The 24,509-nt window shown below is 34.8% G+C and overlaps 1 protein-coding gene across 1 annotated transcript in view; it reads right to left on the bottom strand.

Moving 5' to 3' along the window:
• The window catches only part of FAF1 (Fas associated factor 1), a 495,805-nt gene that overhangs the window by 243,364 nt on the left and 227,932 nt on the right, over positions 1-24,509 (bottom strand). The window contains exon 7 of the mRNA XM_066376249.1: positions 23,191-23,296. Within this exon, the coding sequence (XP_066232346.1) occupies positions 23,191-23,296 (106 nt within the window). The remainder of the gene's footprint in view (positions 1-23,190; positions 23,297-24,509) is intronic.

Raw genomic sequence — 24,509 nt, forward strand, 5'->3', positions numbered from 1 at the left:
GAAACTAGCAAAGGAGGGGAGAACTAATCAGATTGAGGAGCTGGTGGAAGAGAAGGTCTTTATAAGCTGATCTGCGACTTGAAAAATGAGAAGCCAATCATGCAAAGAATGTTCCAGATAGAAGGGTAAACCTCACCAGGTAGCTCATTTGGTTAAAGCATTGTCCCAATATGCATAGTTTATAGGATCAACCCCCATGGGGCCCATACAAGAATCAACCAATGAATGTATAAATAAGTGGAACAATAAATTAGTTATTTTTTCTCTCTCTCTAAATTCAATAAATAAAAATTTAAAAAGCAAAACAGAAGGGTAAGAGGTAGGAAAGAGCCCTTATGCATTTAAGTAGAGAAGGAAATGTGGTAATTCTCAGTAACTTTATTTTATTTCTATCAGTTATATTTCAATTTAGTATTATTGCAAACATATTTTTACTAATTAATAAATTTATAATATTATGCAGTTAAATGTAAAGCACATAGTAGGTAAATATAAACTAAAAATATGGTAATTGCTATATATTTACACATGTATTTGTGTGTCACATATATTTTAAATGCAAATTTCTCTACATGCACTTAAGCAGAGTCTAAACCAACAATTTTCAACTGGTGTGCCATAAGAATTTTTAAAACACGCAATACCTAACTATTTAGTCAGGGGCATTGACCTCTTCTCCCTTGGATTGTCAAATAAAAAAAATGAAATGAGCCAAAATTACTTTGTTTTTTGTGTTTGTTTTTTATGTCAGATTGGCAAAAAAAATTTTTGGGGGGTGTGCTGCAGAATTTTAGTAGTTTATATGTGCCATTAGATGAAAAAGGTTGAAAATCACTGATCTAAACCATACATCTTAGCCTTGGCCAGTAGGCTCAGTGGTAGAGCATCCATCGGCCCAGTGTGTGTATATCCTGGGTTCAATTCCCAGTCAGGGCACACAGGAGAAGCCACCATATGCTTTTCCACCCTGCCCCTTCTCTCTCTTCCTCTCCCACAACCATGGCTTGATTGGTTCGAGCAAATTGGCCCCAGGTGCTGAGGATGGCTCCCTGGAGCCTCAGGTGCTAAAAATAGCTCAGTTGTCGAGCAACAGCCATAGATGGGCAGAGCATTGCCAGTAGGGGGCTTGCCGGGTGGATCCCAGTTGGGGTGCATGTGGGAGTCTGTCTCTCTGTCTCCCCTCCTCTCACTTAAAAAGAAAAAAAAAAAATAAACCATACATCTTGGAAGTTAATACATCTAATAACATCACCACACAGACTGACATTATATTCCATTTTTGGTAAATGACCTAAACAGGAATAAGTTCTAGAGCCTGGCACTTACACCTTTATTTCAAAATAAGTAGTACATTGGCTTGAGATAAAATCTAGCTGAAAAAGAAAAATCACTTTCACTGTGATATATCTACCACACATATTAGGTTCTCAAGAAATCACTGGTTACAGATGAAATTAGCATACAGAATTAGGGGATCCAAAAAGATTAAAATAGTATTTTCCAAGTTGAAGAGATGGTAAGCACTGAATGTGTAACAGACAAATAAAAGAAATATTTAAATAATGGTTTTTAAAACTAGTGTTCAGGTTTTGTTAACAGCTTTATCAGTAAATATTAACTATAATTTCTAGTTTATTCCCTGCTATACATTATTTAGATAAGATACATTTTATAGAAAGGATAACTTCTAAAGAAATTATGTTCTTTCATAGTATTTGAAAATATCACAGATTCTAAGTGGTGACCATGGGAATATCTGGCAAAAACAACTACTCAACGCAATGGTCTCCATAACAAAAATCACTCACAAGTAATCAGAATTTTGAGAGAATTTTTATCCCTCTGTCTGATGCTCAGATCAACTTAAAGTACTTCTGATTTTCCCATTTTTATAGTTTGACCACTTAAGCACAGAATTTACATGAACCAATTATATGTGGAGTCTATAGAAAGCTGTCCTGTATGGTAAACTGAACAGCTGCTTTTACAAATACAAACTGCCCACATTAAAGATCACAGACACTATATTCGATTATTTTTTGTAAAATGCCTTAAAGAAAACTTTCTTAGTTGCATGCTTTTCTACCAAAATTTGAGATGACATTGACTGTCAGAAAAACAAAAGGTAGTTAATTTTTGTTTTGATTTACTGTACATTTCAAATGCTTTTTAGTCTCAAGAAATGATTCAATAGTATTCTCATACACCTGCAAACAAATACTAGCACAGTACAAATTTTTAACCAAACAACCTCCCATTCTTCTGAATAGTTTCTACCCTTAACTTTTCCATAGAACTGTCAAGATTTTATTAAAATGCCACCACTCCATTATTACTATTTTTTTTTTTTTTTTTTTGTATTTTTCTGAAGCTGGAAATGGGGAGAGACAGTCAGACAGACTCCCGCATGCGCCCGACCGGGATCCACCCGGCACGCCCACCAGGGGCAACGCTCTGCCCACCAGGGGGCAATGCTCTGCCCCTCCGGGGGGTCGCTCTGTTGCGACCAGAGCCATTCTAGCGCCTGGGGCAGAGGCCAAGGAGCCATCCCCAGCACCCGGGCCATCCTTGCTCCAATGGAGCCTTGGCTGCGGGAGGGGAAGAGAGAGACAGAGAGGAAGGAGGGGGTGGGGGTGGAGAAGCAAATGGGCGCTTCCCCTATGTGCCCTGGCCGGGAATCGAACCCGGGTCCCCCGCACGCCAGGCCGACGCTCTACCGCTGAGCCAACCGGCCAGGGACCATTATTACTATTCTTGAATCAAACGTCTTCAGTATCCATGGACATATTAATCCCATACAGCACATAATTTCAATGTGCAACTGAATAGCTGATGCTGAGTTGTACCTCTAGAGATAGAGAACACTTATACCTAATTAGAATTGTTTGAAATTTTCACACTTTCAATAAAACCAAAAAATATGCATGTTGTCTAATGTCATTTTCTGTTTCTCAATTTTACCAACAAAATATTTAACCTGTTGTGTCAAGTGAGAGAACTTCAAAAACAATGTTGAAATATGATTTGCCTACTTACCTCCTTGCTTATAAGAGTGAATCTGCTAAATATTTAACAAACACCAGTATACCTCATCCTATTTGAAAGGAATTTAAGGTACTATATGTCAGGGGTTTTCAACCTTTTCACACTTAGGAACAGGTGAAAATAGAATTATCTTGAGAATCACTAAGGCAGAAATAAAAACAATTATCAGTATTTTGTGCATTATCAATAAATATGTATTTTTAATCGTATACAATTGAAATTTCTAGAGAACAATATTTAATTCAAGTAAAAGCTAGTGTGTAATCTGCTGTTGCCTCTTTGCAAGATACTTGATAATTAAGGCTGCAGTTTTGATTCTGAGAGATAAAGCATTGCGTGGAAATCCATTCGGTTTCTCTGTTTGGTTTTTATTAGTGATAGGGCTGAAAATAGGTAGGTAGTAGAAAATACGATTAAAAATTTAATAGCTTTGTAACTAAGAGATGGATATTCTTCCAGTGAAATCCAAAACTGTCATGATTGCATTCATTTTATATTTGGACACCAGAATGGTATCAGAAGATAAATCTATCAGTTTTTCTTTTTCACAATTAAGAGAGTAGGGGTTGATATTTTCCATGAATGGATTATTGAGCCAGAGGTTACCTTTATGGGGATGCTCATTTTCAGGGCAATAATGGTCAAAGTTTTGAACTAAAGCTCTTAAATGTTGACTTATTATATTAAACATGAATTTCCAGTTGATGTCTACAGCAATCAAAAAAGTCTTCGAAAAGTGGAAACATTTCTACACCTTATTCCTGCATGCAACTTTCCCAAAGAACGAGTTTCTTTCTGAATGTATCTGTCTTATTTCCTAATGTTGATTTGAGAGAGAATGTGTTTTATTATTATTTTTTTTACAGGGACAGAGAGAGGGATAGATAGGGACAGACAGACAGGAATGGAGAGAGATGAGAAGCATCAATCACTAGTTTTTCATTGTGACACCTTAGTTGTTCATTGACTGCTTTCTCATATGTGCCTTGACCGCGGGCCTTTGGCAGACCGAGTAACCTCGTGCTCAAGCCAGCGACCTTGGGTCCAAACTGGTGAGTTTTTTGCTCAAGCCAGATGAGCCCGTGTTCAAGCTGGCAACCTCAGGGTCTCAAACCTGGGTCCTCCGCATCCCAGTCCAACGCTCTATCTACTGTGCCACCACCTGGTCAGGCTTTTATTTCTTAATGTAAAACCCCTAGGTAAATATTAAATTAAAAAGGCTAAATATATCTGCCATATATGCAAGCTTAGTCATCCATTCTTCATCCCATGAAAGCTCTACTAATGCAGAGTTTTGTCTTGCAGAAACTGGTTCACTTCTTATGTCAGCTTGAAAAGGCATGAAAGAACCCTTCCTCTTGAGAGACACCTCAATCCATATAGAGAAAGAGACACTGGTATTGTGAATCCATGATTTTACACAGTGTCATAAACAGTCTGGAGTTCAAATTTTGACTACAAATATCCTTAACGATCTTCACTGCATCATTCATCACTGTGTTCAATTCAGGGGAAATTTTCTCTGCAAGTAAATACTGCCAGTGAATTACAGAGTGGGTGGATAACATTTCTAGATATGCATTGACTTTTATTTCTGCAACTACCCAAGTGGTATCCAATCACGCTCACAGTACCGTCTGTACACACTCCAACGCACTCTCCCTAGACTAAGCCCTCTGCCTGGAAGTACTCAAGAGCATTAAATATCTCTGAACTACTGGTACAAACAGGTAGATCAAGACAACAAGAATAGTACTTTCCTGAAGTCTGTTATCATCAATATACCTCATGAAGCAAAGTAGAATAGCATGGTTACTCGTGTCTATTGACTCATCAAGTTGAATGGCAAAACATTTCTATTTCTTTATCCCCTCCACAATTAATTCTTCAATATTACTGGCTATATCAACAATTCTCTGAATGGTATCGTCCGAAAGCAGTATAGCCTCAAGTTTCTGTGCAGCTTGAGGACCAAAAATTTCCTGAGTTTGACATCTAAAATGCAAGGCTTTACTAATTTACCAACAGGGAATGGTTTATTCACTTTCAATATTTAAAGGATAGACGCTCAAAGCATCGATTTGTCAATAGTCATCATTTTCTTCATTTGAATTTTTGACTTTCATTTGGTTGTGTAATCTTTCAAAAAGTTCCAGGGGAGCCTGATAGGTGGTGGTACAGTGCATAGGGAGTCTACCTGGGACACTAAGGACCCAGGTTCAAACCCCAAAGTTGCTGGCTTGTGCATGGGGTCATCGGCTTGAGTGTGGGAATCACTGAAACGATTTCATAGTTACTGGCTTAAGCCCAAAGGATGCTAGCTTGAGCCCAAGGTTGCTGGCTTGAGCAAGGGGTCACTGGCTTGGCTTGAGTCCCCCAGTCAAGGCCTGTGTGAGAACAATCAATGGAAATCCAAAGTGACACAACCATGCTCACTTCAGCAGCACATACACTAAAGTGACACAACTATCTCTCTCCCTTTGCCCCTTCCACTCGTTTCTCTCTCTTAAAAAAAAATTCCAGGGGCTTCTCAACAAGATCATTGTACTTTGCATGCTAATGACAAATAAGTTTGGAAGGTTTCACTGCATCATTTGACAGAATTTCAGAACATACTACACACAAGGGCCATGGCAATAATTACTACCAGGTGCTACAGTGAAATCAAGTTTTAAATACTCCTTACCGTACTGTCTAACAAAGTTTCCTTTTCATTTTTTTGTTTCTGTTGCACCTTTCAAATTATCAACATATTTCTTTTTCATTTTTTTTAACTTGAAGAACAAGTACTTGATTTACTTTTGGTGTCATCACTACTTTTCTTTTAACTATTGTTTTCACTTTTGAAGTTTAAAATGTTTTGTTGGTTTTTTTCTTTCCACTTTATAGGGTCTAAAATTTACACTACAACAACACTGAAACATGCAATACCATAATTTATTTGCAAATAACATGGACACATTCTAAATATTTGCGCGTGAAAAAGGTGAACTGCAAAGAGAAGGAGTGGGAGTTAGAGCCTGCGTACAACTTAGCCCACTGGAAATGGAAACACAGAATGAATAAAGTTTTATCTTACTGCATATAACCGTGCAACAAGATACAAGCTGGCACCTGACTTCAACATGTACGATGCCCTGATTACTACTACATAAGTTTGTCTGAATGTGTTTTGTCTATAGTGAATAATTTCAAATGCTCTGCATGTTGCAAAAGGTTGTTTAAACAAACCACAAGTTCCAAAAACATCTAAGACAACCTCAATAGTATTTTCAATGATAATATAGGCTTTGCATGCTAATGACACATAAGTTTGGAAGGTTATTAAGTGGCAATTGCCCTGAGTATAACTGTATTTGACTAAGATGACTGGGTCTATAATCTTCACACAACATCAGGGTGGTTAACTCTTGTGGACCAGTACAAAATTTCTGGCGGACCAACATTGGTCTGCAGACCAGCAGTTGAAAAACACTGGTATATGTCATATAAGATATAGTGTATAAAACATAAAACTTACTCAGATCTTCAGAGAGTAAGTTGCTATTCCTATTATTTTGTTACTTAATGTTGGGATTCAAACATAGTATTTATCTTCTTCAAAATTCAAAAGAGAAAAATGGTTTCAAGTTTAGATGGCAATTGATGGCACATGGAATGGTCAGAAAAGAGTATTATTGTTTTTAAGCTTAAATACATCTTAATTATGGAGGGTGCTTTAGAAAAATTAAAAATCCAAATGACATTATTATCTTTAAAATTCATTTTATATGTTATTTTTTATAGAACTGACAAGGATATTAATAGAAAAAATAGTACAAGTTGTTTTAACATAGTAATTTTTAAAGTAATATTTTAAGGTCCTAAGATGTTATTTTCATTTGTTGAAACTTATAGCATCTATAAATAGAGAGAATTAATCAGTCAGTTACCTCTTATAATGTGAAAAAAATCTTTCAGCTAATTTGTGATGGTTCACACTATTGGCTTCCAACCTGGAAACTGAAGGGTGAGTCAGGCAGTTAAGCAATGGATGCCAAAAAACTTAGTAGACAGTAAAGTCAGAGCAGGAGTTGCTTAACAAGGTGATAATGGACAGAAATGCCATCCTTACTGTGCTATTGAAACATGTCTGTTTAATAGCCTTGATTTCCAATAGACACTTTTTTTGGTTCAAAAAAGTGGTTAACTCTGAAGCAGTAAAAAAAAACTGCAGTCCAGAACAATGGGCTATTTCTAAACTTGTTCTCAAAAAATACACTAAATTTTAAAATTCGGTATCTGCCAGCATGAGTCAGGCAGTAGAAGAATAAGGCACCTGATATGTTCTATTAATTATTTAGTCATTTATTCAGTAAAGAGTGTTCCTATCATAGCCCATGCATTGAGGCAGAAATGAATCTAAAGGAATTCACAATATACTGGGGTTAGAAATATACAATCAGTGATGAGCTGATAAATCAGCTCTCCCAAAACAAAAATCTATGATTTGAAGAGTTTGCCAATTTCCATGGTGTAAATACTCTCACTGTGGTCGATTTTAAGCTACCAATAGGTTTATCAGGTTCACAAAATTCCTAAACATCTAACAGTCAGCTTTGTTGCACTGACAGAAGTTACTTCTAGCTCTATATAAATAATGACTTTAAATGAATTTTTGCAAGTTAACATCAATAAGTGTTATAATAGATGTAGATCGAAGAGGTTAAACCAGTTTAATGGAACTCAATTAATTTCAACAGATGCTTTTTTTCCTTCTACTGTTAAAGGATTCTGCTTGGTTCTATAGCTAATATAACGATCAATAAGACAAAGTCCCGCTTCCTTCAAAGAGCATGTAAGACAATTAGGCAACTGAGTACATGAGGCACAATACCACTCTGTGGCGTATGAGGGCAAAATCAAGAGGTAAGAAGACGTTACATTATAGTAGGACAAAGGATTATAGAAGATTTCCTATGGGATATTCAATAAATTTGGTCTTCCTGAAATAAATAGGGGTCTCCAAACAGTGTGAGGAGTAGGAGTCAAGGAGAAGAAGAAGAGTTAAAGGAATCTTTTTAAAAATAGGCATGCTCGGAGACAAGTAAGTAATATCATTTAGTAAAATCTGAAGTACACAGAACTCTATGAAAAGTATTTTAGAGCTAATAAAGCTATTTTCACCTATATTGTCTCATTTTCATTTTCACAATTAAATACCTGTCAGACAAGTGATATTACCACTGTGTTATTTTTACAGATGAGGAAAGAGTCCATGTACCAAAACTGAAGGAGAGTGAAATAAGCTACTGCTCAGTATAAACCATGTTAATGAATTTAAGATTTGAATAATGTACTCACTTCAATTCATACAGTGGGAAAAAGCAATGTTTAGACACCACTTACCTATAAACTTTATCAGTACCTCTATCTACATAGCAGGAAGAGTGACCATCAAGTCCTACATTTACATGCTTATTAAGACCATTTTGGGCCCTGGCCGGTTTGCTCAGTGGATATAGCGTCAGCCAGGCATGCAGACATCCTGGGTTCAATCTCTAGTCAGGGCACACATGAGAGGCAACCACCTGCTTCTCTTTCCCTCTCTCTCTCCCCCTTCTCTCTCTCTTCCCCTCCAGCAGCCAGTGGCTCAACTGCTTAAAGTGTCAGCCCCGGCACTAAGGATAGCTAAGTTGGATTTGAGCATTGGCCCCAGATAGGGGCCACTGGGTGGATACTAGTTGGGGCACATGAGGGAGTCTGTCTCCCCTCCTCTCACTTAAAAAAAAATTAATAAAAATATTATTTCATTGCACGGCTTCAGGAAATTCCGTTTTCAACCTGCACAGCCATATGCAGCAGGCCTAACACTAGGAGATGCTATAAGAATCGAATGAACTAACTAAGGCAGGTGAAAGGAAGTTGAAAAGCACAAAACACTAAGCCAATGTGAAGCTTCCTCTTCCTACCCCTCAATGAAGTTGTTAACAACTTAAGGTCAACAAATAATATCATTGACCAGAAGAGTCCCCATAAACATTAATTCAAATTACTATAAAATAAAACCCATTCCGGTTGGCTCAGTGGTAGAGCGTCGGCCTGGCGTGCGGGGGACCCGGGTTCGATTCTCGGCCAGGGCACATAGGAGAGGCGCCCATTTGCTTCTCCACCCCCCCTCCTTCCTCTCTGTCTCTCTCTTCCCCTCCTGCAGCCAGGGCTCCACTGGAGCAAAGATGGCCCGGGCGCTGGGGATGGCTCCTCGGCCTCTGCCCCAGGCGCTAGAGTGGCTCTGGTCGCGGCGGGGCGACGCCCAAGAGGGGCAGAGCATCGCCCCCTGGTGGGCAGAGCATTGCCCCTGGTGGGCGTGCCGGGTGGATCCCGGTCGGGCACATGCGGGAGTCTGTCTGACTGTCTCTCCCCGTTTCCAGCTTCAGAAAAATACAAAAAAAAAAAAAAAAAAAAAAAACCATTCCCCTTTTTAATGGGTCACTACTAGATTATAGATGATAGATAATTTGCCCTACTTTTAAAGGACAAAAAATGGCCACTGTATATCTACTTTGGAGAAATAAAATGATGCTTACTTAACATCACAGAAAATACATGTTTCTCAAACAGACTAATCTTTTTAATCTCCATATTCATTCCATGATCAGATATGTGTCTATAACATTCACAGTAACAATCTGATGGAAGCATTATGCAAAATTAGTTAGTTTGTATGATGATATAATCATAACCCTATAATACTACCTTTGATCAGACTTCTGCCATGTAAGAGTTGGTACTCATTCACATGGAATGTTATTCGAGTTGTGCAATAGACTAGCCATCAAACTTACAGAGTAAATATCTTTTTTCCCTTTTAAATATTTAACAAAAATGCTTACAAAATGTGGTATCATAAAACTCTCCAATGCATAATATCAAATTAAAAAAAATTATCTCCAAACTTCATTTTCTCCTGGTTTAATTTCAATAGAAAGGGCAGGTATTTAATTAATATTCCAAAAAGAGGTCTTTAAATTTTTGGCAAATACTGATTAATTGAAACTTGGTACTCTTCTAGACTTTATCTTGGTGGCATCATTCCAGGTTTCTTAATCCAGTTTTTTGGAACAATTCAATTTGTAGGTGTAGCTCTCTTATAAGCTTTCAGTTCTCCATATTCACTTTTTGTTTAGTTTACTTTTCATTATTTTTACTAATAAAAAAGCACTGTAGAGTTCAGTGCTTTTTAGTACATTTACAAGCTTGTGCAACCATCATCAGTAAGAAGTCTCAGAATATTTTTACCACAAAGAAAACACTCCCAAAATAGACAAAAAATGGCCACTGTATATCTTCTTTGGAGAAATAAGATAATGTATACTTAACATCACTAGTCATTAAGAGAATGTAAACCAAAACCACAATAAAATACTATTTCATATCCACTAGGATAGCTATTATTAAAAAGAAAGAAAATAAGTGTTGGTAAGGCTATGAAGAAATTGGAACCCTTATGTGTTGCTGGTAAAAACATAAAATGGCACAACCACTATGAAAAATAGTGTGATGGTTCCTCAAAAAGTTAAACATAGAATTACCAAATGATCCAGCATTTCACTTGTGGGTATATCTCCAAAAGAGTTGAAAGCAGGACTTAAATATATAGATGTTGTACATCCATGTTTATAGCAGCATTATTCACAATAGCCAAAAGGTGGAAGCAACCCAGATGTCCTATAAACGATGAATAGACAAAAAACATGTGATACACACATGCAATGGACTATTATTCAGCCTTAAAAAGGTAAAATCTGGCCTGATCTGTGGTGGTTGGTGCAGTGGATAAAGCATTGACCTGAAACATTGAGGTCACTGGTTTGAAACCCTGGGCTTGACTGGTCAAGTTACACATGTCAAGGTTCCAAGACAGTTTATGTTTTCACTAGCAAAAAACTTCTGATTTTCTGCAGTTCTATGTGATGAAAAAAGATAAATAAATGAAATAGTATATATCAGACCACTCAGGGCTAGATGATCATATAGGTTGTCAGTGGCAAGAGGATTAGAACTCAGATTCCCTACACCACAGTGCAATAAACTTTGCACTATCAGAAGCTAACAAATTGCCAATTTAAAAGTACCGTTGATCTGAGTAAAATCTGTAAGAACATGTCTCTAGATTCAAAACCATTTTTAAAAAGTCAGCTATAACCTCATTTAGAAGGAAACGACCATGTAATTACCTGGCAGATATTGCAAATAGAGGATGACATAAACGAATTTTAAAGTAGGACTTTTATTTTGCACACTCTGCAAACTATTCTCAGATCCTTTTAAACAAATAAATGAGAATTTAGAAGGCCCAATCAGAGAGATCCTCTCATAATAATCCCCTCAGAAAGTATGTATTTATGTTAATATTAATGTCTGAAATGCTTAAGAATACCTGGGTAACTTCGCTTTTGAAAATGCCTTCAGTCATAAGTATCGGATATCATTATAGATTCTTCTAAAATTCAGTCATTTATTAAGCACACCTACTCTGACAAATTCAGCAGTGGACCCCAAAATAAAAAGATTAATGCAATACTTTCCTCTTCTTAAGGTGCACTTAGTGACACCTTAAAGTGACAGAGGTGGGACTGGGGTTGGGGGATAAGTAAACAGATAATTGCGAATGAGTGTGGTCAATACTATGACAGACAAGGCCCTGGCCAGTTGGCTCAGTGGTAGAGCGTCGGCCTGGCGTGCAGAAGTCCCGGATTTGATTCCCCGCCAGGGCACACAGGAGAAGCGCCCATCTGCTTGCTTCTCCACCCCTCCCCCTCTCCTTCCTCTCTGTCTCTCTCTTCCCCTCCCACAGCCGAGGCTCCATTGGAGCAAAGATGGCCTGGGCGTTGGGGATGGCTCCTTGGCCTCTGCCCCAGGCGCTGGAGTGGCTCTGGTTGCGACGGAGCGACGCCCCGGAGGGGCAGAGCATTGCCCCCTGGTGGGCAGAGCATCGCCCCTGGTGGGCGTGCCAGGTGGATCCTGGTCCGGCGCATGCGGGAGTCTGTCTGTCTCTCCCCGTTTCCAGCTTCAGAAAAAAAAAAAAAATACTATGACAGACATATGCTCACAGGGAGAGAGGAGCTCAGGAAAGAGATACCTAACATGAATAACCATAAATTTGACTACACAGATTGAATAACCACCTGGCTTAAAATATTTGGCTTCAAATTACTTTTGGTAGTTTCAAAAAAATCAATATTCCCTCTTTGCAGCATAAAGTTTGGCCATAATTGAGATCATTCAAAACAAAACAGAAAATGAATATATAGTCTCTAAAGCCAGTTTCTGGAAATCCAGAATAGCTTTTGAGCAAATAGAAGATATGTTTATCAACAACAAAGATGACTAATTTGAAGCTATCAACATTCACTTAAATTTATGACATGTATGGCATGTTAATATATCAATCACATTTACTTTAGGATCATGTTTCACATATGGCTCCATTCATCATCTACAAAAGTCAGTTATAATATTTGAAATAACAGTTACCAACAGGAGCCAGGACTCTTATAACATTTTACTATATTTCTGAAATTTCAAATTCTAAGTAAAATGATCAACGTGGATCTGTTATCAACAGAATTTTTCACCTAGAGGAAAACAGCAGCCTTTAATAACACCACAATAAAATGCCCTTGTGTACAATGTGAAGGATAAGGAACTGACATTTAACTGATAGATACTACTACTATTATTATCATTGGACATTACACATATAGTTCTTAGGAAATATTTCATATTTTAACCAGGCAAAGATAGGCATGCAAATGTGTTTTGGATAACAGAACACCAAAATTAAAAAAGACACCTAGAAACAAATGGCAACAGCATGTTTTAAGTTTAACATACATAATCTATAATTCTAATTTTTAATTTTAAAATGAAACTTTTATAAAATTGTTAGTAAGAGAATCAGGAATGTCATTCATATCTCACTTATAATTGATTGTATTTAAATATAATTTTAGTGATTTTTCCCCTTAATGATTATAGGATCTCTTTTATGTTTACTGCCATAACATCACAATATGATAACAATAAAACTATGAAGAAATTATGACAAGCATTAAATCAATAAAATATATATATCTTTCAATTTCATAAATACTTTTAGTTTCTAATGGTGCCATCTTGAATAGACATTCACTGTATTAACATTTAAACAGGCTTAGATCTATCAGAGAACAAAAAGAAAATTATTCAAATGGATACATATTAATGATCTGGAAATGTGACATATACAAGAAAGAGGTCCGGCAGTTATGTAAAAATTCTAGAGCTGCTTATATTTAAAATCTGTAAGATGGAAGGTTCAGTCTCTTTTACCTGGACTTCTGCTAGAACATACTCTAAGCTGCTCTACAAAATATTTATACATAAATAAGGTCTGCACTTTCCCAAACAGAGGTTATTCTGTCCTACCCCCCAATATACACCTCATTTTCATTTGTATAGTCCAGGGGTCCCCAAACTTTTTACACAGGGGGCCAGTTCAGTCCCTCAGACTGTTGGAGGGCCAGACTATAAAAAAAATATGAACAAATCTCTGTGCACATTGCACATATCTTATTTTAAAGTAAAAAAACAAAACGGGAACAAATACAATATTTAAAATAAAGAATGAGTAAATTTAAATCAACAAACTGACCAGTATTTCAATGGGAACTATGCTCCTCTCACTGACCACCAATGAAAGAGGTACCCCTTCTGGAAGTGCGGTGGGGGCTGGATAAATGGCCTCAGGGGGCCGCATGCAGCCCGCGGGCCATACTTTGGGGACCCCTGGTATAGTCTGTATTTGAAAGGAGAAAATATTTTCTTGGATGCTTACAGTCATTTCAAAAGTTTAACTGGGAGGTTCCTTTCTCACCTTGGGAATTGGTCAAATCAGTTATTTCTTCACTGTTTTTTTTAAGTCTCAAATCAATCCTAACAAACTTCTGGCTTTTATTCTTATTCTTTCAATTACTTCCAATTTGCAGGCATTTTACTTTTCTAGCATAAAGCTTCTAAAAAATTATTCCATAATCAATGTGTGAAATAGCTGTAGCCAAAAATGAAAAAAATTCCTTCCTTGCCTTCATGTACATGGATAACATACCTAAGGCACCATAGAATAAAACTTTGCCAGTATTTTCAAACTTCTATTTTGCATTCTAAGTGCAAATCTGACTTGTTTTCCACTGCCACTCATAGGACTTTCCTGGCATTACTCTTTTACCTTCTTCCCTCCTGTTCCCTTCATCTCTTCCCATCAAGTGTCCATGTTCAGTATTGTTTCCCCCCCTGATCCCCCTCAACCCCCATGTATTAGCTGTAAAATAGATGTAAAGCTTGGTGAATGTCCAAAAATTTTATGATCAAAATACATACTTAGCAAATTGTTGAGCTAAATCTTTCATGTATGATGAAAGATTATTACCACAATTCATTAGCAAATTATAGACTTTGAAATGTAGGCAGACAAGTATTTGGCCCTGTATCAATCAATTTGGACCAGCTGGGTAGAAAATCACACAATCCCAGGAAACCCGGGAAGTGAGGTGCTCTTTCATTTTTCATTCACTTGAAACATTAAAGAAAAATTATCATTCTATAAAAATATCAATTTTTCAAGATTTTAGTAGAGCCATTTTAGGTTGAGTTTTATTTTCAGTCTACTTTAGTGACCGATAAACTGATCATTTTTCTTCCAATCGATTGCAGAAGAATAGAGCCTAGTGCACACACAAGCACCTTAATAATTGACTATTATACTCCAATTTAAAAGTTAAATATTTAATAATGATTCTACTGCCCCAAAAAGGTATGTGGGAGGGTATATATTCTACATACACTAAATCAGCCTGGAAACTAATTTTTCAGTTATTCACAATAAAAATATTATTAACATTCTTTCTCTGAGCCTCCCTAGTCCAATGAATGACCCTGTAGAAAGATTCTGATTGATCCTATGTCCATCTACTTTGGTTAAGCTATAAGGCTGTAGATGGGGACAGCTGCACTTTGGGAGCAACTTAAAACAAATTTCATCTTAGTGGCATCTAATCCAGTACTTGGTACAAGACGCATGGAAAAGTCAGTGTCAAAATTAAACAATGCCGGCTTTGCAATGAGCAGATGCTTTTGCCTTGCAGCTGTAAAAACCTTAAAACAATCCAGTACTCTACTGTCTGGTCACGCAATGACCACAAAGCAAGGAATACATTTTGTCATTTATAGAATATGTTCGCTATGAGCTTTTAAAATCGTTTTTCCTTAAAAAAAAAAAAAAAAGGTTTAGAAAAATGACAGAAATATATTAAGGGTAAAAATAAGGTAATAAAGTCCTAAATTGTATGATAGGATTTTTAAAGTATATTTGCCACACTAAATATATTTGAAAAATAACTCCTTGACAAGATAGTATTAAGTTATATACAAGATGCATTATACAAAAAAAAATTACCATAAACAGATGTTTTAAGAGGTTATAGTAAAAAAAAATCTTTGGTGTATAATGTAAATAATTTTCTACTTGCAGGCCTTATAATATACCTAGTCTTGGTCTAGCACACTCCCTTTCACTTATCCTTTCATATACTTGTTTCTTCAGTTTTTTTGTTTTGTTTTTTTTCTGTTTTTGCTAGGGTAGGGTGAGAAGATGATTATGGAAATTAGTATTTTTACTTTATGGCTGGAGGATACTTAAATATTAAAATATTTCTTGGCTAAAATAACATGGTATTTCAGCGTAACAAGAAATCGCAGCCTTTTCTAACCTTCACCCTCCAGGAGAGAATCTTGTCTCTGGAATTCAGAAATCTAAGGGTTAATGTTTTAAAATGAAATATACTCTTCTTCATGAGGAGAACATCTTCAAGTACTGTGTCTGTGAAACCAAAGAACCAACCATAACTAAGTTACTACACGGTCAAGATCAATCAACTTCTGCTAATTGAGGTTCCAGCTTTAAAGATAGCTTTTTATACCTACAAGAAAGAGAATTGAGTAATCTTACCTTTATTTAAATAGTTTACTGCAAAAACATTTTTTTAGGAAGTTTTTAATCATTTAATTTTTTTCTTGAAATTCTATCCTCCCCCCCCAAGGATATCATTCATTAACACCTCATTGCTTATAAATTTCATTGGATTTTTTTTTGGTTGAAGGTTCGGGGATTCCACTTATATTCTTCCCCACCCCGTAACTTATATTTCTGTGAATAAGTCCCAACGCAATGCCCATACTAACTGGAAATTAATACAATTTTACTCTGAATATAAAAAAGGTCATGCTATTTTCTTCACTAAAACTTCTATACTGTATATGAGAAATAAAATCTAAACTATTTTTGTGGTTGTATTTTGCACTTCTATGTTTTATTTCTGAAGAATGTAATTAAAGCATATTGATATATAAAGCATATTGGTACATTTTGCCTTTTAAAATATAAATCAAAGCATTAATTTAAAGAGATTTAGAAATAAATATTTTCTATGAAATATTTATAATCATCATTAAATTATAAAATATTGTTATAATTTTGTTGTATTCTCTAATAACTATAATTAAACTGAACCTGAATTATGTCAGTAGTATATACCATCAAACAAAAGTAAACCACGCAACAAATATATAATCATAAGAGAATTAAAGTATAAAAACATAGAAAATGACATGTATTTCTAGATGTGATCCCCAATATCTTAACCCACACAGATTGCAATAAGAATTATTTTATAATGTCAGTTTTCCAAATTACTATATTGTACACAAACAGCTTTAAGGATAAGAAAGAACTATAAATTTGCATTAACTGGGTCTGCTTATATTGCTATTTCATAACTTTAGTAATCAGAAAAATAATCAGAATTATGCTAACAAGAAATGTAAAAATGTTTAGAAGTGCATTCCAACTTAAGTTATTAACTATGCAACTCTAATTTACATTTAATGGATTTTAATACATTACATATTTTTATGGGAACATGTAGAGATCTGCAAAAATGGTTGGCTCAAATAAATGGTTCTCTTTTAAGTTCATTTTTATCCCTTTGGGTTCATTTAATGACAGCAATATATTTTTAAAGTATATATTTTACTCAAAAAATATATAAGTAAGTCACAAACTAAAAGCTAACAGATGTGTGACTTCTAATTAGTTATAATAATCTCTGCTTCAATGTCATTAGAATAAGCCTTTCTTTTCTTCTGAAAACTAAAAAAGCTTTCCTTTGAATTTTAAACTGTCAGGGTGCTTCAAAGTCAATGTACAAAATCTGCTTTGATTAAAATTTTAGACATCTACAGTGATAACTTTATGAAAGGAAAATATTAAATTATAATTATCCTAAACAGACACAGTCTTGTGAAACTAACCCTACATTCATGTTAAAACACAAAGAGTTGAATATAATGAATTTGATTCATCCTCGGACACAAAGCTTCACCACAGTAAACTCAGTCAACTGTTGCTCTTGCGCCTATATTCACGGTGCTTAAATAGCGCACTTTAAAACAAAAAAAACTCCAATTGGCTTTTCATATATCCACCCTCCCCAAAAATAACGCACTTGAAAAACTCAAATGATATGAAAGGCTTCAAGGCCTCTTTTCTCCCTTTCATATCCCTTTTTTTTATTTCTGTTTGCAGTAATCTGCCTTTCTCTTTCTCTTTCTCATTGCTACAGAGCAAGCGAGGAGACTCGGAGCTTTGAAAAGGGGGCTCAATGTGTAATGGGTCTACTAGAATTAATTTACTTGCACCAAATCCATTGAGCACAGAGGGTCCCCCCCCTCGCTTCTCAAATCATTTGGAGTCGAACGCAGCCCCAGCCTTTGTAATTCTAGTAAAGCACTTAAAGTGCACAGTAGGTGTTCATGAGGACCATCTGGTCAAAAGCAAAACAAGCTGCTGATTTTGCCTTTGAATAGAATGAAGCAAGTGTGAATTAGTCTCTTCAATTAGCACTATTACAACCTGTCAAGTGCATATTGTAAAACAGGATTATTACAGTATTGGTCACCAGTGCAATTATTTACTCTCTGCCTTTTCTTGCATATAAAAATGTCTTATGTTTATTAGTTTCTGATAACTGAACATAATTTCTCTTAACGCAGGTATTTCAAAACTGCCAACCCACAAATCACAGATTATGAAACGTAGTCGGCCAAGTAGATGTTAGAATAAAAGTATCTTAAATAACAAAGGACTAAAGCATTGCCCTTAATTCCTAATAAAATATTGTTTCTATCTTCTTGAAATGTAGGTGAAGAAATAGGCTAAAAATAATTTCCAATAGAGATTATTCTAAAATACTTTCAAAGAGAGAAAAAGATTTGTCATTTCCAAATGGCTGCATTGTAAATATTACATAAACTTATTTCCTAATAAGGTAATTAATTAAGAATCACAGAAATCCTCAATTTTTTAATATGGCCTTTACTGATCTGTTCAGTTGAAATGGTATAACTTCAAGAGATCTCAGTTATAAAATGTAACTTGAAACTAATAATAATAAACATGTATATTTGAAAGAAACTCATAATCTCCTTTTTTGAAAGCTGAATGAAGGCTTGAATTCATTCCCAGTAGCTTAAGAAATGATATTTCTTTCATTCTTGGTAAAATGTCATTTGTAATTTCAAATTTTAAAAACTCAAACTATGATACACAGTAATTAAAATGGGTTCATTCTAACTGAGCTCATATATGCCATTTATCTGGAAGTAAAAATAAACTACTGAAACTTTTAATTAAATACACACAATTTAATTTACCCTCTTGTATATGCACATTCTAAGCTACCCTGCTCTTCATTTCTGTGCCAGCACCCCCACCCCCTCCATACTGGAAAACAAACAAAAAAACAAACAGAAAACCCCCCATTACCCCTCTAAAACATTTACAGAAAGGGCATGTTAGTTAAAAAGTTAAGAGTCAATCCACTACTAGAAAATTGTCCATTAGTACAATCTGTAAAAAACTATATATTTAGTTACTGTTAATGACCTCCAGTATTTGAGAATAGTTTGAAATATATGTTAGCCAAACAAGTTGAGAAAGAGGCAAGTAGAAAAACAAAAACAAAAGCCAACAAAAGTTTCACATTTGCAGAATAAGAATTAGCCTCATGATTTCACAATTATTTAGCCAAGATTATTTTGAAGGACTGGTACAATTTATGTATTTAGTTCCCTTCTTATTGCTAATTCACAATGTTGGCTTCCCAGTGGACAATCACTAGTATCCATAGCGAAATGTTTTACTATTCCATGCAAGATATATCTTTATAGGTTGCCAATTTCCCCTCTATTCCCATTAAGAACTAAATCAACATTAATAAAACAGCGAGAATTCTAAGGTAAAGTGAAACTTCAAAGAAGATTTAAATAATTCCAATAGCTATTCATTGTGCTTCTTGCTGTAATGGATAGGTAATATGATTCCACACCAAAAATACTTAGGTTTCTTATCATTGTTATTCTGGGTCATGTATGTATTCCTTAAATTTGTGTGACCTCTACAAAGAAAAGTGGATATTCAGCCCAACAGCAGCTTTGCAGTAGTAAAAAGGACAACAAAGAATTCGTTTCCAAGAAAAAACTGGCTTGATTTCAGGGACTTTATATCCTTTCCACATCTGGGTTTAGGGTTTGCAGTAGGCAAATCAATCCCCCACCCCAATTTAACCAATCCCAAGTGCATTTATACCACAGATCTTTAACAGTATGACAGAATTACTAGAATCTGTACAATTAACTGTTTAAAAATCTAAATTGTCAGTGTAAAATATTCATTAATATAAGGTAAGCTTATTTAAATTTTCAAGGAAATTCACATTTTAAGGTGTGACAAGTAAGTAACTGAGGATCCAAAAAGGTAAGACAGATTGTCACAAAGCTATTATTCTATTATTTGTTACATTTTACAAACTATTTCACATAATGGAAAAGAGAAATGACATTTATTCTTATGATTACTTGTAACTCTCCATTCTGCCCTTTTTATATTATCTCTGCCTTTTCCTCAAGTAGGAGGGTAAGTGGAAGGATTTGTAAAGAGCTTTTAAAAAAAAAATAACCTCAATATCTAACTAGCTTAAATTAAAATCTAGAGCACCCTAAAGACATAAGTCACACATTGTGAGGCAAAAGACCAGACCAGAATGAACAAACACTTGTGCAACTATTGGTTTATCACTACTAACTTGCATGAACATATGGTCACTGAATAGTTTATTTGAAATTCTAACTGCATCTACGTTCCATTTTCTAATTCAGTATTTTAAAAAGTGTATTTTGTTTAAATTAAAAGTTGAAATCATAGTGTCCTTTTCAACCCTATTTCATGTAATAGTAGATTCCCTTTGGTGGAAAAACATTACAAAAGCTTTCTTTCAAAAATGCAAGGCTTTCCAAAATTTAAAAGTACCAATATATTTTTTTCACCTACAACAAATATACACTAAAAAGAAAAAAATGGGGTTTTTTTACATTTCTTACTTTCCTTCATATATTGATCAGAATTCATTCTTAGATCTATTTAAAAATACTGAAAAGAAATACCGGAAATGATGATAGAAATTAATTTATAATTTAGGATATATGGCATCATTAAGCTTCTATATTAACAGCAAAAATTCTGGAGTTTATAAAATAACACTGCAAAATCATTGTAAGATTATAGCAAACTGACTTTTAATCATGCACAATAAAAACTGCAAGTATGTAGCATATGAGCCTCTTGTCCTGAAACTCCCCCTCATCAGTTAGTCCACAAGTTAAAGGGGGAAGTTTTAGGACTAGGCTTACAGAGTGTGATCCCAGGCCTAGAGACAATAATTCACATCCTTTTTAAAAGTTGTACAGAATAAAAGAACCTATGTGTACCTGGTCTTCACACAGAAAAGCAACTGTTATTAAAAAAAAAATGGACTTATTATTCCCATCAATAGCACTTCAAAGTATCATTTAAATCAACTAAAAGAAAAAAAGAAAAGTGAAACAGAATAAGAAACCAAACTCTTGCCAAGAAATACATAGGAATATATGTCTTTGCAAAAATATTTCTGGGATTTATTTCATTTAGAAAATGGTATAAGAAATATATTGACTGTTTTCAAGTCCTTGAAGCTTAAAATGTATTTGATAATCTAAATAGCAGGCCATAAAGAACAGTTTCAGCTAACTGTGGCATCCAATGGCACATTTACAGAATTTTAAATATTTCTTTTAATAATTGATGCAGTCATTTTGAATCATTCTGCATAGGATATCAGGTGTGAGCACATTGCATTAACGCTGCTTAAACATTTCAACTTGTCAGTATGGCCAACTCGATTTCGGAAATATTTGCAGTATTTCCCCATCGAAACAGTAATAAAGGCAAAATAAATATATGCCACTACTTTATAATCACCGAACATTAATGAATATTTTATGTCTTTTTAAATCTCCCTGTTTAATTTAAAAGGGTGAAATTAAGTCTCCTCCCTGCAATATGCCAATTATCTGTAAATCAAACAATAACTTGGCCATTATGCTCCTTTTTGTTAATATAAGAGAAGCTAATTTGAAAACACTGAATGGCATTTTTAGATTATCAGTTTAATAGTCCTTTCTGCCCTCTTGTGGGAGAAAGCAGAAACACACTCAAACAAGGAAATTGGGAATGAAAAAACATTAAATTTTTAGCAATAAAAATTCCATTCAGAAAGAAAAATAAAATAGTATATGTTTATCCATCATGTATTATACTAGTCTTCAATTTAAAAATAAATCAACAGAATAAAATTTACTCAGTATCTTTGTTTTTCTTGATTAGATTTCCCTTATTTAATTATATTCAATATATAATTTAAGTTTTACTATCATGAAGTTTCCAGAAAAACTCTGTGATAGAGCCATAAATACTATTCCTTGTGTAAAAACAACAATGTTTATTCAAGAAATAAAGAATCTAAATTTAGAGTCTAGGACATCCATTATACAGGTTAAAAATGAAATGGCAATTAACGTTTTAAACTATAAAAAAAAAATCAAGTATCTCAAACCTTTGATCTAAATTAGGGACCAAGAATACTTTTAAAGGTTTTAATTACTAATCAGGTAACTATTCAAGTGATAAACAGAAAATAATTTCAAGCTATGATTTATGACAAATTCAGAACTTGAAATTCATTGACAGAACATGACAAAAGGGAACCACTAATAATCTAGCCATTACTGCCACAATTCATACACCTCTAAAAATGATTAGGATGAAAACCACTTGTTCTTTCAATATGACATCAGTAATTATTTTAAGCAATGTATGTAGTCCAAGAAAAAATTTATAAAATAATCCAAGTTTAAGCGTGATTCTCTTTATAAAAACATTAGTAGAGAAATGATTGTTGTCTTCACAACTTAAAAGGGGTAATGTGATATAATCATCATTTCAGTGTTTCTAAACACAAGTTCTGTCACAGCCTGATACATTTTCCCCCAGTGGAGATATGTAAATCACTGGCTTTTAGCTAGGTGGGGTCACAGGCCAGAAGGTACCTCTTCTCTATTGGGAGAGGTTCCTTTTTGAAACAGTGGCCCTGGTTGGCTACATTGAAGAAAATAAATACCATAAATAGTCTTCTCAGATATTCTGAGTTAAATGACTTAAGGTTTCATCAGCATCTCTCAAATACTGCCCAAGACTGGGATTGAGCTGCTTAAGAAAAGCCTTTTCATATTCTTTTTGGAAACAGGGTATACATTTTAAGTGATATATTTGAGAGCAATCTTTGAAACAAAACATAAGTATGTTCGAAAATGCATACTGGCAACAATTTCCAATTTAATATTTTGAGTAATTACTATAAAACCATAAAATATGGTAAATTATAATGAGTATTATAAGCAGAGTTTTAAGGTGACTATTTTAAGATTATCAAGAGCTCCCATTTATAACATCTGTCTTTCTAGGTCAAGTCATTTAATATATCTACAGTAATCATGATGTCCCAGTTAATTAAAATTAAGAACTCAATAATGAAACATAAAGAGAGTTTCCAACCAGAACAGATAAGCCCTCTTTAACAGGGTCAACATTAGCTATAATGAGCTACCTTTATTCCTCAGCTGTGAGACATAACTCACCTCTTGAATGGTACTGCTTCCCGAGAAGTTCAGGTTGTACTCCCGCTGGACTTCTCTGTGGGTGATGATCAGCATGAAGTTTTGATTTAATGACTCCTGCAGGGCACTGAAAGGGTTGAAAGAAAAACAAGAAACTCTGAGATGAACAAGTTCTAGCTTGTTTCACAGCTAGCTGCAAAAACCCCAGGAGTACCATAACCTCCATGCAGGCATGTCTGGGCCCAATGTTATCATCTTTGCAGCTCCTAAAGGCAAAAGAGCATGCTGAGAACAACCATGGGGAGCTAACCTGTTAACTCCTTCTCTACCAATGTATTTTTAAACTTCAATTACAAATACTTTGCATACATAGACTTTTTTACAAGTCATATATTATTGCTAATGTCTGCATATCTGCATATGTATTACCTTTAAAAGGACCAAACTTGTCAATTATATCAAATTCCAGGTATGTTACTAAAATGAATACTGTTCTAAAAGAAGAGATATATGAAACTATTGTTTATATTCATGAATGTTTTATAAGAATAGAAATATGGTTTAAGTAAAAATTCTTGATATACTGAAATCTATACATTTTAATCGCTGTACCAAAATCCTTCAAAATAATTGTGCTTTCACTTAGGAATGAGAAATACACAGAATTCAGAAACTGAAGAATTCAGAACAACATTAAACTCTATGCCAAAAAAAAAGTTCTAAAATAGTAGAAATGTGTCAGAACCATGAGTTAATGAAGTTAGTCATATATTTTAAAAAGCATAAGTCATGGTTCTATTTGTTTATGACAATACTAAGAAGCACTATCAGTACTGACGATAAAAATCTATCACTATTATTTATGAATAATCAGTACCACCAGCCTCTATAATTATGCCATGCTTATGGAATCAGGAAACATTTTGGGTGTATATCATTCTGTCCTTCCTTGATCACTCCTCTGCCAATATGTAACTATGTGATAAACATACATAAGATTAGAAATTAGGCAGTTAATCTGTTTGTCTTATTGTCTCCTAAAGAGTTCACAGGTGGATTACTGATTAAAATTACCCAGGCAACACCAATATATTGCATGAAATACTGTTAATCAAAATCAAAGGAAATGATAACCCTGCTAAAAATAGTTTCTTTAGGCAAGGACCTTTGTCACTGTCTCCTTAGTACATAAGCATAGTACCTTGCACATTGAAGATAAGTACTGACTGAATAATGAATTGTAAAAATCCAGAAGGAAAGAGTCTTATTCAATTTTGAATCTCAAACAGCAATCTTGCCTCTGGAAAACTACCATGGGAATTAAAATTTTGATTCATTTA

The sequence above is a fragment of the Saccopteryx leptura genome, chromosome 3, assembly GCF_036850995.1.
Source record: "Saccopteryx leptura isolate mSacLep1 chromosome 3, mSacLep1_pri_phased_curated, whole genome shotgun sequence".
In the NCBI taxonomy this organism is placed as follows: Eukaryota; Metazoa; Chordata; class Mammalia; order Chiroptera; family Emballonuridae; genus Saccopteryx; species Saccopteryx leptura.